At 40.6% G+C, this 18,251-nt stretch overlaps 1 protein-coding gene across 1 annotated transcript in view; it reads right to left on the bottom strand.

Annotated features, from left to right (window-relative positions):
* Positions 1 to 345: 345 nt before the first annotated feature.
* ERICH6B (glutamate rich 6B) overlaps positions 346 to 18,251 on the bottom strand; it is a 209,361-nt gene continuing 191,455 nt past the window's right edge. Inside the window, exons 14-15 of the mRNA XM_066582023.1 lie at positions 1,941 to 2,169; positions 346 to 920 (exon numbers count right to left, since the gene is read on the bottom strand). Of these exons, the coding sequence (XP_066438120.1) occupies positions 597 to 920; positions 1,941 to 2,169 (553 nt within the window). The 3' untranslated portion in view covers positions 346 to 596. The remainder of the gene's footprint in view (positions 921 to 1,940; positions 2,170 to 18,251) is intronic.

Below are 18,251 nucleotides of genomic sequence, written 5' to 3' on the forward strand. Positions count from 1 at the left end.
TTTAAGTATGTCATCTTTTATAGATTCTAGGGGCAGATTTGTTTCTTTTAAATGTATAATTGTATAAAAGAAATATTGTTTGGTGGCAATATACATCCCCACCTCCATATTCCTACAAATATATTAACCCTTTCCAATCCAATTTGTGCCCTGGTTTTCCTAGGGGCTTACTCTTTTTCTGCCATTATACAACAGAGCTATCTGCTGGCTAAAACCAGTACTGCATGAGGTGACACGTTGGATAGGCTCCAACAGCAGAGAGGCTGGCAATATACAGTAAGAGAACCCCGACGGATGTCTTTCAACATCAGAGCTGTACAGCCTTAAATCATAATGTCTTCAGAGGTCAGACAGTGGATTGGAAAGGGTTAAGAAGGTGAAGGAATTTGTGGTTATATTTCCTGCTGTTCCTATGTTAATTGGGGGTGATTTTACTGCAGTATTTCTGATCATTTTTGTACATCACATTCTGAATTCTTGCCTGAACAACGTGTACTTTTCACATATTTTATTTGTCTTTTGGATACCATTCTTAAATTGGCAGCTTTATTTTTGGCTTGTTACTACTGTTAGATGGCTCCCCCCCCACTGTTATGTTATTCAGCTTTAGAGGATAAGGTACTCCTGGGATGAGGTGAAGGTGTCTTATTCACACTGTCTTGTATTTCTTTTGTTTTGAGAACACTGGAAGTATTCTCCTGTTTGTCAGTGAGTTTAATAATGAGCTTGAAAGACTTCTGTAGCTGGTAAATGAAGTCTTGTATTATCTCTCTGTCCTTAGATATAGCTGCGACTCTCAATAGGCTGCGGATTTTATTTAAAAGACAGAAGATTTCAAGTTTTTTAGAAGAACAGTAGAACTTGATGTTGCCATTCATTACGTTCCATTTCACTTCGAAAGTTCTTTTAGGATCTTTCAACTGCAAAATCAAAATATATTACTAGTTAATATACATAGTGCTCTATTTTATACCACCACAGAAAGATTAGGCAGAGTAATAGCTAGTTTATTTCATACACGCCAAGTACATTTGACCCCTCCATTCAACATATGCAAAGTATTGTACTGAAAACAGAGTGTCTGATAACACTGTATATTATACGTACTGCATAATGAAGTTTATGTATGTTAGTGTGATGCCTATATTACAGTACTTGAGTATGGTGGATTTTGGGGAAGCAGCATTGTCTGCCATATTACAGACTTATTGACACATATAGTACCCATGGTTCTATATTAATATTTAGGCAATTGCCTGTGAATTGCTTCTGGAGCTATGAGATGTATTCTTATAAATCTACCAGGATGGTGAGAAGTCTGCAAGCCATATCCTATGAGGAACAGTTTAAGAATCATGGAATGTTTAGCTTGCAAAAAAGAAGGCTGAGAGGAGACTTAATTGCTGTCTGAAGGGCTGTCACAGTGCAGAGGGATCACCCCTATTCTCATTTGTACAAGGAAAGACTAGAAGCAATGGGAGGAAGCTGAAAGGGAGGAGACAGATTAGATATTAGAAAAAACTTTCTAACAGTGAGGGTGATCAGTGCGTGAAACAGGTTACCACGGGAGGTGGGGAGTTCTCCTTCAATGGAAGTGTTCAAACAAAGGCTGAACAGATATCTGTCTGGGATGATTTAGTGAATCCTGCACTGAGCAGGGGGTTGAACCCGATGACCCCTGGAGGTCCCTTCCAGCTCTACCATTCTAGGATTCTATGAAATCTATCAGGTATGTATTTATGATTTGCTAGTGAGGGGAGGAGAGTGTTTTATTTTAAAAGTTTGAAGTATAATAAAAGCAAATGGAATATAAAATACAAGCTTTTCAGCCCTATTGGGCCAGTTTTAATTTCTGTAACCACTCTAATATTTCTTCCAAAGTAGTAGATATCGTAAGAGACTTACTTAGGAAACACTGAGGAAAATGAGAAATGGCTTACCAGAAGTTTAGACCCAACATTGAAAGTAACTTTCTCTTTGTCTTTTGTGAAGGACAGATAGATTTGATCCTGTTTTAATATTGTAACTTCAATGTTGGAATTGAGGATAAATGTGATTGATTGGAAAGGAGGAGCATGAACGTGCTGGCTGAAATCCCACCAAGCCCAGTGTTTCTTCTGGACTCCCGTCTCATCAAGGTAAGAGCCACCCCATGGATCCAATACAGTCCTTTTTCAGAAATATCAAATGTGAATAAGAAATTAAGAAATTTAAGCACATTTTTTGTAATATTTCAATGCCTTTAGCTGATTGTTGTTGAAAAAAGGGTAAGTGTTACTGCTTTATTACATGGCTGCAGTGGTGATGTGCCTCTATACTTACATGACTGCAGCAGCCAATCAATGTTCTCAGTAGGGCATTGCATAACACTTCAGAGGCCAGTGATTGGCTGCTGTGGTCATGTGGATACATGGGCATGTCAGTGCTGCAGCCATGTAAAGAAAAAGCAAGCAGGGTGGCTGGGAACCGTGGTGATGGATGGCAATGAGATCAAACCGGTGAGTATACCCCTTTTTTATTTTATAACATTCCCTATGTTGAGAAAAAAAAATCTCAGACAATCCCTATAGATCAACTCCCCCTTAAAATGTGGACAGCAGCCACCACACTTATCAATGCCAAAAAGTGAGTCTAGTTAGGTAGCCAATCCGTTCACATAAGTAAACAATATTTTAAGAACTGAGTTGAGTGTTTAATTCACAATGTGTGATTTGTTGTATAGTTATTATATTCGTATATAGGAAGTACGAGTTAAAGTGTATCTAACTTTTCAGATAATTTTTCATGTGTATCTACATGAGAAATAAAACCAATAGATGACTTGTAGCTTGCATTTTTTCCCTCTGCAGGGTATATATCTAATTCTCAGGTCTCTCAGAACTGGTGAGAGGAGTCTCCTGTTATGCTGTCTTCTATATACTGTGCACATAGAACTATAGATTCTTCTTTCTAACTATCTAAAATCACAAACAGGCATAACCTCAACATGTAGAGCAGTGTACAGGAGTACTGAGAAGTGTAAATGTGAATAAATAGCAGTAAATAACTCACCATGAACTCTAGCAGCATGTCTGCGTGGGTCTTTGCTTCTGTCCATCCCCTACCCTCTACCCCTATGTCTTTGAAAAAGTACGAATCTTTACTCATCAGTCCACAGAATATTATCGCCAACGTCTTTGGTCATCTAGATTTGTTTTTTCTTTTTTGGTAAATGTGAGACTTGTATTCTTGTATGTGCAGGGCAGTATTATAGTAGTTATATGCTTGTACACAGGGGGTAGTATTATTGATGCTATAATAGCTAGGTTAGACTAGACTGTCAGCTGTATGAAGCCAAAAATAAGCAGTAAGAACAATTTTATTCAGCTCCTAACTAACTTTTTTAGTTTAGGAGCAAAAGACATCTAGATAATTTTTTTGTCCTGTAGCACTGTTTTGTAATGCCCATTGAAGCTGTTTTTGTAGCTACTCTCACTGGCTAATAGATAGTGTTCCAGTATAGGAGATCCACCTATAAATTAAAAATTCCCTGATAGGGTATATGAAGATGGGATTTCTGAATTGGGAAAGGAGATGTCTTAGATATCTAAAAGGAGTTGTTTAGTGAAGCAGAATCCATACCTAGACCTGCAGTGCTGGAACTTCCATTTCTGTCGCAGTTGTCGCAGAGACATGGGGTCTGGTGGTTTTTAATTATTTGTACCTATCACCTTCATTGCAGGGCGCTAGTTGTGTTGCTCATTTTAAGAAATAAGCCAGCCCCTTCTCTCTCACTTCTGAAGTAGAAATAGAAAAGGGGTTGGGTTAGTTATAAAGATGAGCCAAATCGCTAGCCTCCTCAGATGACATGATGACATTCCAGATAGAGTCCATATCACGTGACCCAGTGTCAAAAGCAGACTGGAAGTAGAGGTTCCAACACCAAAGATCCGGGTAAGGATTCTACCTCCCTAGAGGCCCCTTTAAATGATCACTAATTGATTGTAGACACTGCATGGCACGCAGTACGGACAGAATACTGCAACTGCCCATCTAAGAGAGAGGACAATGGTTCAATATCGCCAATACCTCTTATGATTTCACAGTCAAAATAATGACTGTGAGCACCAGAGCAGGCACAATCGCCATAAATCCTAGCAGAATGCAGAGAGACAGACGTAAATATGGAGGAGCTACTTTTTCTGTGCAGACTAATGTGCAGTCACTCAACCTAGCCAAGATTGGGGGAGGTGTGACTGCAATCTAACACAGTCTGCACATGTGAACTGATACCAAGGATGCCAGCCACAGATAGGTGCGCCACACCATACAGGCTTGCAACCCCTATTGGCAAAGCAGTGGATCGCCCTATATACAACAGTGGGTCACACTGGCTGCATATATGGAAAACATTGCTTTACCTCCAAAAAATGAAGCCTAAGTTTTCTAAGATTGTTTTGCACCCACTCAAAAGCCAAGTTCAAGCATCCATAGTGAGATATACAATGATAAATCCCACTCATTTGCAGCAGTAATGGGTTAATAGGAAACCCCCAGGTCTCATTAACATGCCATGATCAAACCATCACAGAAGAGTTTTTTTTTTTTTAAATGGAAGCAAAAGAGATTGCTTCCTTGTTATTATCAATGCAACGGTGACTTCCTTATCTAGTCAGGGTCAAGCTGAGATAAATATATTTTGTGGTTCCTATTCTTGGCAACATTTATGTAGTGATTTCTATCAGGAAAACAATTAAAAACGAACTTGGGGAATGGAAACCCCATATGGTTGGACTTTATATAAATAAATATAAGCAACCAATTTAGCAATGCAATTGGCTTCACTCGAAAGATTCAATTACTTTGACATTATTTTTCAATTGGATGAATAATTTAACTTCTCACACTAAAAACGCTCCTTTTTTGAGTTTTACTTACTGATGGATCTTAATTGTTTTACAAGCCTGATAAAGCCAAGTAGCGGTGTGTTTACAGATATGTATAGCTTTACAATGTTTCTGAGATTAGCAGAGCTCAACCGCAGCATTATGATGACAGATCAGTAGAAGATGCATATTGGGAGTTCATTAACTAAAGCAAATAATAGTGAAAACCACTGGATAGAGTGTGGAGCTCCAGGATGCACAGAGAATGTGTCCTTTCATTACGTAACTCGATTGTTGTAATTTCTAAAATTGAAAAACTGCTTCAATTAGCAATAAAGACTATCAGGATCTTGCACATGGGAGCCATTGTACAACATTAATGATCCGGTGAAGCGAACAGGTATTTGTTGTGTGCAGTTATGGATTATTTTCCATGAAGTAAAAAATAAAGGTTGTATGAGTCATGGATAATGTGGTGTAATGCAGTGAAATGGCACTCTTTATGACCGCATATAGTCTATGAATGGCATTTAGGTATTAGACTGTAGTAAACCAGTATATAGATGGTGATGAGTCTGTAAGGAATTTGAAATCTCCTACAGCCCTGCTTGGTATTGTCAGTAATTCCGATAAAAGTATTATACTGATATGAGGCTATAGACTAAATGCCCATTTACACTGAAAGATAAGTGCTCAAAAATCACTCAAACGACAGTTTGAAGGAGAGTGTTGAGCGATCATCTTTGCATAACTCTAAGTAGCAAATTAGCTGCTTAAGAGTTGATGCAGGCAGAGCGGGATACAGCTGCGATAGCTCCGAGAACAATGCAGCTGTTTTGTATATGCAAACAGTTGCATTGTTCTCAGAGCTTTCAGCTGGTGTGCCACTGAGAACTGCCAGCGGAATACCAGCTGAAAGAATACTATCATCCCCAACCACTGAGAAAATCAGCGTGCGGCGCTGATAAGTCATCAGTGATTTCTAGCTTGCTAGAAATCACAATGAATGAATAGTTCACGAACAGTGCATGATGGCTGCACGTTTAGACACAAGGATTATTGCTCACAAGATGGCTTTTAAACGAATTTTTCACAAGTGAGCCGCAGTTCACATGCAATAGAAAACTGTCAACATTTGCACTTATGGTAGAGATGCGGACTAAACCCCTAAGCCATGTTCTTCCTTATTACATGCAGTTGTGCCCCACTGACCGATTTTTAAAGAGGCTGTCCAAGTGCAAGACAACTTTTTAAAAATCGAACCAAATCTGTTAAAACAATAAAAGTAGTGTTACTTACCTGCCCTCTTTCCACGTGATACAGCGCTGCTGCCCTGCATTCCTCCCAGTCTTTGTTTAAAAACGGCTACAACCTGACTGCTGCAGCCAATCGGAGGCCGCAGCAGTCAGATGCCGTTCACCTGGCATCATTGTTCCCAGCATCTGAGCAATGATGTCAGGATAACGGCATGAGACCACTGCGATCTCTGACTGCAGCCGTCACGTGGTAAGCGTTCCTAAACAAAGACCGGGAGGAGTGTAGGGCAGCAGCGCTGTATCACAAGGGGAGGGGACACGTAAGTAACGCTATTTTTATTGCTTACAGATTTCGCTCAATTTTTAAAAAGTTGTCTCGCACTTAGACAGCCTCTTTTAAAAGGCTTGTCCAGTTGTAAACTACTGATGGCCTATCCTCTGTTCTTCTTCTTCTTCTTTTTTTTTTTTAAAAGATAACTTTTTTAACTTGACAATTTTTTTTCTCCCTCATAATATTTTCCCTAATATAATTGATTATAGTAATTTCAATAGGATGATAAGATAAGAGGCTACCATAAATCTCACGATTCTGGCATCTCAACAAGGCTCCTCAAGTGTCACATAACATTAAAGGTACTGCATCCCTTCTATGTAGCGGTTTAGTGTTTGCAGTGGTCTCTTGTATTGCTGTGTGCGCATGTTTAGGCTCTTGCTGCTTCAGGGTCTTAATTGTATTCTATTATATCAGAAGCATAAAATACACCACATACGTCTTTAGGATGCCCATAAAATATTATTTTTTGAATATTAGTAAACATGGATATCAAATGTAAAGAACATGTAGCGACATTTTGGACTGATTACCCTTCATCAGGCGTATGAATTAGGAAACCCATGGTTTCCTGGAACCTTCCTCCTTAATGTTGTGGTGGGTTTCTGGGAATATGGATTCCCTTCCATTATTACCCATCCTGGATAAAGGTTTCTATTATTTATCCTCTCTTATTTCCAAAGCCTGATGAAGAACAACCTAGTCTGAAACATCACTTCTAGAGATGAGCGAGCATACTCGCTAAGGACAATTACTCGATCGAGCATTGTCCTAAGCGAGTATGTCCCTGCTCAGAAGAAAAGGTTCGGCTGCCGGCGCGGGTGACAGGTGAGTTGCGGCAGTGAGCAGTGGGGAGCGGGTGGGAGAGAGGGAGAGAGAGATCTCCCCTCCATTCCTCCCCGCTCTCCCCAGCCGCTCCCCGCCCGCCGCCGGCAGCTGAATCTTTTCTTCCGAGCGGGCAGGTACTCGCTAAGGGCAATGCTTGCTCAAGTAATTGCCATTAGCGAGTATGCTCGCTAATCTCTAATCACTACATGTTGTTTACCTATGAAATCCATGTTTATAATAATAATAATCATCTTTATTTGTATAGCGCCAACTTATTGTTTTATGTGCATCCTGAAGAAGTCTGTGGTGGTCTTTCTGCTTATATAACAGAATGCTCCTATGTAGCTGAGGTGTTCTTTCAAGCAGAGCCCTTGTGTGACTTAAACATCTGCAACCCCTCTAGATGTTGGTGGACAGTAATACAGATTACATTAAGTTTTTGAACAAATGTTCATATTTTGCCTTTGGTTTTAATACACAAAAAGCCATTGTACACATGAAAGCAGTAGACCAGTAAAAACAGAAAATTTGGTATGTGTTTATGTAAAGCCAGGAAGCATGAAATGGACTTATATCCAGAAAGCTTGGCTTGCACAAGAAAGTAGCGCCCTGTCTACAAGTATGTGAGATGACTGAACACTGACAAGTGATTTTCAATGCACTAGTGAAGGTTAACCTTCCTGCAGACCTCAGTGTCTTATCTTAAATGAATTCGAACGTAAAGAAGTTATGGGCATTGATTTTTGAGTGTGCGCATTTCTGATAACATCACATGTATACAACATGATCACTGTTCATTTAGGAAAAAGAGACGCATATAAAATCTGACTTTAAAGTCTTATAAAAATAAAATAAAAACGTTTTCATAATTAAAGCCGTAAATATAGATAATAAAATATATTTGAAAACTACAGTTTTCAAAATTTTTGTAACATTCAGTTTTGCAACATGTAAACTTCTCCAGATCTGGACACACAAGTGAAGAAAGGACTACTGAAACATTATGTAATATTTTAGTAAATAAGGATGATTTTACTGATTTGCTTCTTTAACCAGGTAATAAGTGATATTGAAGAATTTCTTAATTTTTTTCTTTTAAAGAGATTTAAATATCATCATACATTTCTAAAAAAAAAACAGCAGTTTGAATACTATTTTTTATATTGTACATTTTTAAACAAATTGTATCCGTATTAGTATTGTGCTTTACGTTGCTGTAAGTGGAGGCAATTGTGTGCATTTTCCTTATAACACATCACTTGTCCTATCTGAAGAACCCCCTGTCCATATATCTCACTAAGGCACATGGACATCAGAAAAGTAGATTCCCCCACTCTGTGACCAAATAGGGATTATATCTATGTTTACAGACTGTGGGTGTCTGTGGAGCAATTCTGCTAGGCATGTGGGTTATATCTGAAAATTGTACCATGCTTTAAAATCTGGTCCATGTGTCCCCTAGAGTGGAGTAGAGGAACCATTCGGCCAGCTACATATACCAATAACTTTTATCTTATCTTTATGGCCAGATGAAAACTAAAGGGTTTTCCAGGATTGAACTATTGATGACCTATCCTCAAACACATTTGGTAATCTTTACAAATCTCCAGCATACAGTGACATTGAAGAGCACTGGAGATTGCAATGGAATGCACACTAATTGTAATGCTTGTCAAAGAATTGGATCATCATTAATATGTGAAATCTGCCGTGGCATTTTCTTATACTCAGCAGCAGGAGGAGAGAAAATGGAACATTTTGACAGTAGCAATTGGCAAATGTCTGGCATATCTCCCAACAATCCAATAAGCACTTATTGGATGTTATTTATTAATATTGGCATGTATTGCACCAGTTCTTTTTAGAACATGTTAGTCTTAAATTGTGCCAAAATTACAACAGCGGAGCACAAACTTGTAAATTTGGGACATTTAATGCCATGGCAAAATAGGAAAGATGCTCCAAAAATGTGCCAATTTATATTCCAAAATATAGTTTGCACCACAAATCAAATTCTGCTCTATGTACTAATCTAAAAAAATTAGTCAGCATTCCACGAAATGTGCCAATTCCCGCATGACACTTTTATGTGCACCTAAATTGCGCAAGTTTGAATTTAGAAATATGTTTCGTTCCAAAACTTTTATTCTGCACCTGCTAATGTAAAATAATGATGATAAAACAAAAACTGGGGGCAAAATGAAGAAAAAAAAATCTATCCATGTAGTGGGATTGGCACTAAAAATGTGCCAGAACGATCGTGCATCAAATGCCTCTTCATTTACACCAACTTTCATTAGGTTTTATCAGCGCCATTTTTGCTGAGACTTGCTTGTAATAACGCTTCATAAATATGTCGAAACATAGACAGAAGCTTGCCACCCTAACTTTCAGGAAAGAGAAAAAATGATGAGCTTGTCGGATCTCTTTCTGCTTCTTGGCGCAAGCTATTTGTAAATTTATCTAAAACTCTATGTGAGATGGATAGGGGGAGGTTGGTGCGATGAGGCCCCCAAAGGCATCTTCAAATATGTTTAACAAAAAACATACAGTGGACATAATGTGTCTGCACACCCCTGGTATAATGCCATGTTTTTATCATGCTAAAAAAATCCGACAAAGATGAATAATTTCAGATTTATTTTCACTTTCAGGGTGGCTTCACACGAGCGTGTGCGTGAGCGTACATAGGTGCGCACCCCTGTGCAGATGCCTCCTTCATCCCTGCAGGGAAAAATAATTCCCTGCTGCACCTGCCACATCTGTAACAGATGCAGCAAAGTAATTCTTCATCCCTGCAGGGAATAAAGAATTCCCTACCACAGCTGTCACAGATGACAGCTGCAGTAGGGGATCCAGTTGCTGGCCTCCTGTACTTGTTTTTCAGGGAAGGGCTTTAAATATAACCCCTCCCCTGAAAAACAAGGAGAAGTGCTGTTAAAAAAAAGAATCATACTAACTTTCCTTCAGCTGCCGGAGCTCAGCCGCGTCCTCTCAGCACTGTCCCTGCCTCTTCAAAGCAGTTCTTTCAGCAGGCGGGGATTGAAAATTGGCTGAGGCTGATTACAATTGGCTGAGGCTGTCATTTATTCAGCGAGAGCTGCCTGTGATTGGCTGAGGTGCTCAGCCAATCAGAAGCAGCTGTCTGGGAAAAAGCTCTTCCCTGAAAAACAACTACAGGGTACAAGCAGACCATTGTCTTCAATGGAGCCACTGGCAGCAGCCACAGTTCAATTGAAGACAATGCGTGCATTCCCATAGGGAATGCATTGGTTCTAATAGAAGCGTGTTTTTGTGCGTGCGTAAGCGTTTTTGCAAGGAAGAGTGGGTAAAGATTGCCAAGTCAAGATGTGCCATGCTGTTAGACACCTAACCAGAAAAACTAAAACCTGTCATGAAGTCTAAGGGTACAACAAAGTATTAGTTTTACAGTGTATATTTATACAACCACTTTAAAACCATTAAAAGGTTTCAGTTTTTTTCCCAATGGAATTGTACAGATAATGGGTCATATTGAAGGTGGAACTAAATCTGAAATGTTTCATATTTGTTGAATTTTTTAACATAAAAACATGGCATATCCACCCGGGATTGGCAGAAGGCTTGCTTGTTTACACATAAGCTGTCCATTGCAGGTGGTATAGATACCCGGCGCATTTGCATCTTATTTTCCCTTCGGTTTTGGACCCGTGTTGGTGCTGTGGGACTGACAGGGGCACAGTGATCCACCAAAACACCCCACAACTAGCATGACCCGGTATAACGGAGCTGTCTCTGCTGCAGTCACCTCTTCCAAGACCCCATCTTACCCAATTAACCACTGAAACTTTTTTCTTGGATTAAATTGGCCACAACAGTCATTTTTATTACAAACATATCAAAAATATAAACAACATTTTAACCCATTAGGAAACATGGAGAGAGATCCTTGGAGCCCCTAAAAATTCTGCCGCCTCGCCAACCAAGTATATAGTTGTAATTGCCTCCTGTTGCATACCAACCGACTTGGGAGACTCTATTTTCTGAACCAGGCCTTCTTCTTCCTGCTTCTTCCTCTCAGCTCCTGAACTGACTCCTCTTCTGGACTTTCGTGCTGATTTTCCTCCTAAACCTCCCTTCACCCCTCCTTCCCCCTCGTTACCCAGCATTCACCTAGTCAAGTTAACCCCTTCCCTCTGTTAACCCTGTCATGCCTGCCTTTACCTTATCACCCTGCGGGCTTCAGTTCCGGCATTCTTTTACTCTCTATCTTGCCAGGCTCGTAGCAGCTAAGAAAAGGGGACTGCTTAGATTTTGTCTGGCAGCTGCGAGAGTGGTGATCCTGCGACACAGGCAAACGGCCCACGTGCCTTCTATGAGTGAGTGGCAGTAGGAAATGGCACACCTATGCTGCATGGAAGAACTCTGTGCTGAACGTAATAGAGAAATTTCTAATAATATGGCAACCTTGGTTGGACTTTGTGTCCTTTGCGGAGTTTGAGATCCTGTTTTTTTATAAACTTTCATAAATTTTGATAGCCCAATATGAGGATAGTTAAGATCGAGGTAATTTATAATTCTGTAGACATGTTGGACTGACCATGGGGTGGTTATACTGTTTGTCCCTCTTCCTCCCCTCAACAACCCTTCTGTACCCTCCTAACCGTTACCAAACTGTCAAATTTCTCATGTATTCTATAATTTAATTTTATTCAAGACGTATTCTATTTTTTTTCTCCAATCTCGGATTTTGGTTCTTTATAGGTTATGCCTCTTTCATTTTTTACTTTTAGTTTTGGTTGCGGGTTGGGATTTTTTTTATGGGATATCTTATATGTTCCTACTCCCCCCACCCTGCCACCCCCATTTCCCCGTCCCTGCTTGCCTTTTTTCTTCCCCACCCGCTTTTTTTATTTTCCCTTTTTTCTTTCTTGTGCCTCCCACATTTCTTTTGGAGCTTAGACCAATACAATATATCTATGAAGTTACTCCTTGCTATAGGTTTTTGGTTTGTTTTTCTTACAGCGTTAATCATGCAACATAAATGACACAATATATTCTTTCTGCGGGCCGGTACAATTACAATGATACCAAAATTCATTTTTATTTTTTTTTTTAGGTTTTTCCACTTTTCTGCAATAAAACCCCTTTTTTGGAATATTTTTTTTTTCTAAATCGCTGCATTCAAAGTCCTGTATCTTTTCTGTTTTTCTATGGACAGAGCTCCGTGAGGGCTTATTTTTGTGAGACAAGCTGTAGTTTCTTTTGGTACCATTTTGGGGTATATACAGCTTTTTTTTTATCACTTTTATTGCGTTTTTTGGGAGGTAAAATGCTAAAAATTAGCATTTTGCCTCAGTTTTTTATCTTTTTTTTTTGCTTTTTGCTGTGCAGAATAAAAAGCATGTGCAGCTTATTGTACACATTGTTACGGACTCGACGATACCAAATATGTGGGATTTTATTTATTTTTTTACCTTTTTTTATGCCAATATGAGAAAAAGCACCTAAAGGTTTTTTTTTAACACTTTTTTTATTTTTTGTATATTATTTTTATCTTTTTTTTTACACCATTTGTGTCCCTCTGGGGGACTTTCACCATAGCACTGATGATTGCTGTGATAAGGCATTGCAGGACTTCTCACCTACAATGCCTTATCGCTTATTACAGCGATCACAGGCACTGGCAATACAGGACGCCGGTATCTGGCAACCATGGCCATGGCAACCAGCCGGGCTCTCTGCGATTATTTTGTGAGAGCCCGACGTCACAGAGGGAGTGCGCTCCCTCTGTGAACCCTTCCCATGCAGCGATTTACATCTCCGATGCACCCCGCTGTTGCAGTAAGAGGCCAGCTATCACTGACAGCCAGCTCCCGCTGCTGGATAGTGCGAGATCGCTTATGCTTTTGCGCTATCCCCATGACGTAAGTTTACACCCTGTTGTGGGAAGTATTTCGCTGCAAGGACATAAACTTATGCCCTGGAGCGGGAAGGGGTTAAATGCTGCCATCAATTCTGACAGCGGCATTTAAAGATTGCAGGTTGCCATGCGGTTGCCATAGCAGCTGAGGACCTTCTGATGCATTATTTACCCCGCACGAAGAATGTGATCAGAAAAAAAATGCCAGAATTGTGCTTTTTTTGGTCGCTCTGTCTCCAAGAAAAAATGTAATAAAAAGTGATCAAAAAATCATATGTACTCCAAGTTTACTAAACTACAGGACGTCCCACACAAAATGAGTCCTCGCACAACTATGTCGACAGAAAAATAAAAAGTTATAGATGTCAGAAGATGGCGCCAAAAAATAATCAAAGAAAATTAAATCTCTTTGGAAAAAATAAAAGTAGTACAGCAAAAAAAAAACTATATCAATTTTGTATCGTTGCAATTATACTGACCCATAGAATAACGTTATCATGTCATTTTTGTTGCAGTGTGTACACCATAGAAACAAGACGCACTCAAAGATGACGGAATTTTGTTTTTCTTCTATTTCATTCCACTTATTATGGACTGAAAAACGGACAAAAAAATTTTATGTTGCATTATATGTTACCATTGAAAAACACAACTTTGCCTGCAAAAAAACCCACCTCAGACATGTATGTTGATAGATAAAAAATGAGATTTATGATTTTTCAAGAGAGGGAAGGAAAAACCGAAAATGAAAAAAAAGGGCCACATCCTGAGAGGTTAATGTCCTGTAGCTTTTCACACCGACTACTAAGCTTAATAATAGTCTGATACTTCTTGTTCTGTAGAAAGAACTTTTCAGCAGTCATCTTATGACCACATGATTCAGTACAATGAAACGTAACACTTATATATAGATAACACACATTTCCAATAGGTAATGACCGCTTTCCCTTGGGGATCCGGCACACTGGCGAGAGTGATATTGGGATGTGATTGATACCCTGATATCACTATCGCAATCCCCTGGATGCGAGTTGTTTTTGCAGGGAAACAGCCTCTCATCCCAGCAAGGCTGAAGGAATCTCCTGCTGTGGCAATCACAGCCATGGCAGGAGATAGCGATCTTCTCCTATTGATTTCAATGGGGTCAGTGGCAGCAGCGCCAGCTCCATTGAAACCAATGGAACACGATCGCTTAAGGAATCCCCTGCTGCAGTTGTGCCTCTGCTGAGCGCTGCCTCTGATTGGTCACAGTGCTCAGCCAATCAGAAGCAGCACTTTCAGGAGGCATGGATTTTTCAATCCCCGGCTAGAAGAGAAGCTGAAGAAGAGTGCCAGGGACCTGCTAGAAGACGTGGCGGAGATGATGGCACTTCTAAGGTGATGTATTATTATTATTATTTTCTACAGTTAGGGATTATTTTTAGGGTAGGGCTTATATTTCAAGCCCCCCTAGAAAATCATTGCTGCGGGAAGTTCCCTGCCGCTGCTGTGATTTCAATGGGGCCAACACTGCTGCCGCCGGCCCCATTGGGAGCAATAGGCAAAATCGCAAAAAAAATGGACATACCGCAATGGGCCCCCCAGAGATGTAATACTTAAACTCCACTTTCACCGTACTAAGGAACAGTTGATGCACGCAGCTTGTTCATCCCACAAACTAACCTTCCAGGGTTTCGACTATCAACTATTTCCTGACCTGGCTCCATCAACCCTGTCAAAAAGAAAAGCACTAAAGCCATATCTGCAGATCTTGCAAAAAGAAAGGATCCAGTATAGATGGGGCTTCCCATTTAAATTGACTTTTTTTTACCAAGACAAAGTACACACGATTCTATCACCAGACGGAGCCCGACGATGCTTTAAGGAATTAAACATCCAGCAACCTCCACCACAACCGAACGCCACAGAATCACCACCTGTCTCTCCACCAACCTCAAGACCAACATCTGAAAATAGGAAAAAGAACACAACAGTCCCTTGAACACTAAACAGCTTCTTGAGGATGAAGCTTTGAAAGAAAGTTGAAGACATAAGAACCCCCCCCTTTCCCCCCCTTCCTATAATTTGCCCCCTAAACTCCTATTCCACTAACCTCCCAAGAGGTCCGCTTGAATTCTTTCTAACTATAAACACTCATGCCATAACCCACCTTATTCCAGGGCTAGTGTGGCGCCACCTCAGGAACCCACCTGGAAAACATGAGACTCTTTTGGCATACTGCCACCAAGGCAACTAAGCCTGCAGTTCTTAAAACTAAATCTAACAGCTGGCCACTACCTGTTTGTTCCTTCCCCCTCTCTCCCGCCCCCCCACCAACCTCCCCCCTCCCATGGGGTGGAGGATCTGAGACGGCTCTCTTTTCACATAAATTTCATCGCCCACCATGGACCTGAAAATAATATCCCATAATGTCCAAGGATTCAACTCCCCTCAGAAACGCTCAAAGGCATTTCGATATTACAAGAACAAATGGGCTGATATAATCTGCCTACAGGAAACCCACTTCTCCACAAATTCAACACCACGCTATCTATCCCCTCAATACCCTACATTTTATTCAGCAAATGCACCAACCAAAACTAAAGGAGTAACCATCTGCTTTAGCAGATCAGTCCCTTTCTCACTCTCCTCGACAATCGCAGATCCCGAAGGCCACTACCTAATAATAATGGGCACAATTCAAGATATCCGAACAACTATTGTTTCCTATTATGCCCCAAACTCGAGACAGATCCAATTTTTCACAAAACTATTTGAAATAGTTGAAAACAACAAAATAGGCACAGTAATTCTCTGCGGAGACTCAAACTACATTGTTGACCCGAGCCTGGACAGGAACTCCACCACCCTTCCAACTCATTCTCCGCTACCCCAACACTCCATCTCTCACAATTTTAAATCTCTTCTCCAACAAAACCACTTCGTAGACATCTGGCAGGAAATAAACCCAACTACAAAAGACTATACACATTTCTCAGCACCACACTCATTATATAGGAGAATAGGCCACATCCTAGTCCCCGACACCTTTGTGCCTCAAATACCGCAATCAAAAATACTATCAGTCCCATGGTCTGATCACAGCCCAATGTCCATTACTTGCAATTCCCTAATGTCCAAACCCACAAACACATCCTGGATTCTCAACGACTCCCTTATCTCAATACCCGAAGTAAAAGCCTTACTAGGACCACAAATGGAAGAATACTTCCAAATAAATAGCCCATCAGTATCCTCCCTCATTTTCCTCTGGGAAGCCCATAAAGTAGTTATCCGAGGCCACCTAATACAAATAGCAGCACGACGTAAACGAGAACGACTAGCACAACAACAAAAACTAGAACAACAAGTTACCCAATTAGAAGAAACTGCCAAAAAACACCCAACTAAAAAAACCTCCAAGCACTATCACACGCCAAAAACGAACTAGACCTTTGCCTCACCGATACAATAGAAAGAAAATTGGGCTGGTCCTGCCAACGGTTCTACGCCTTTCATAATAAACCTACTACGTCACTAGCACGTAGACTTCGTTCGCACCCAGACACAAACTCTTTCTACAAAATACGTACAAACCAAAACAGAATAACAGCTAATCCACTCACTATAACACGAGAATTTCAAAAGTTCCTAGCAAAACTATATTCCCAACAACATACCATCCCGAAAGAGGAAATTACTTCCTACCTACAAGAAATATCCCTCCCCAGATTAAAGCCAACAACCCTTGAATACCTCCGAAATCACCCAAGAAGAGGTGACAAATGCTATCAAAACACTTAAAAGCAACAAACGACCAGGCCCAGACGGCTTCTCGGCCCCTTATTATAAAAAAATTCTCCTCAATCCTCATCCCTCACCTAATAAATTACTTCAATGCAATAAAAGAAGGCAACCACATAGGCCAAACAGCACTACTGGCCTCGATAGCCATGATACCGAAGCCAGACAGAGATCCATTAGACATACAAAATTACCGCCCTATATCTTTAATAAATGTAGACGTAAAACTTCTAACCAAAATCCTTGCAACACGCTTAAACACAGCTCTCCCCTCATTAATAGGAGGAGACCAAGTAGGATTTGTCCCAGGTCGACAAGCTCCAAACAGTATCCGAAGGATAACCCACCTTACCCACCTTTGCAAGACCAGGAAAATCCCAGCAATGCTTCTATCTTTGGACATAAACAAAGCGTTTGATACCCTAAGCTGGGACTACCTATTTACAGCTCTTGACCAGTGGGGGCTCCCTGACGGGTTCCTTTCATGGATTCGGACATTATACACTAACCCTAAAGCTTCTGTACGATATCGAGGCTTCTGCTCTGACACATTCCCGGTCCGCAGGGGGACTCGTCAGGGTTGCCCATTGTCCCCGTTACTTTTCATCATGGCCATGGAACCCTTAGCCATTAAAATTCGTAACAACCCAAACATAAAAGGAGTCGAGATTGCCTCAGTCCACCACAAACTATCAATGTTCGCAGATGACCTGCTCATGCTCATAACCTCTCCTCACATCTCCTTACCCAACCTAATAGGGGAACTGTCCAGGTTCGGGTCAATATCAGGACTAACCATAAACCAAACAAAATCTAAAGCGTACAACCTTACACTACCACCTGAAACACAAAAAACACTTCAGGAAAACTTCCCCTTCCAATGGGCAACAGGCTCGCTGGGCTACCTGGGCATCCAATTAACAAACGACTATGCATCCCTATATAGCCAAAACTACTTCCCCCTCCTCCGCAAGATAAGAGTACTTCTGGAGAGCTGGAGTCGCTATCACAAATCCTGGATAGGGAGAATTAACGCACTAAAGATGACACTCCTCCCTAAACTACTATACTTTTTTCGAGCACTCCCGATCTGAGTACCTGGATAAAGACCCTCCAACAAATATCTCTCAGATTTGTGTGGAATGGAACGATCCCAAGAGTATCGAGATCCACACTATACAGACATAAACGGAGAGGGGGCTTGGGAGTTCCAAACTATCATAAATACTACCAGGCTACCCAGGTGGCTCAGCTGGCCCTCCTACATTCATCTTATAACACCCCAC

Source organism: Eleutherodactylus coqui, chromosome 1, assembly GCF_035609145.1.
Source record: "Eleutherodactylus coqui strain aEleCoq1 chromosome 1, aEleCoq1.hap1, whole genome shotgun sequence".
Lineage (NCBI taxonomy): Eukaryota > Metazoa > Chordata > Amphibia > Anura > Eleutherodactylidae > Eleutherodactylus > Eleutherodactylus coqui.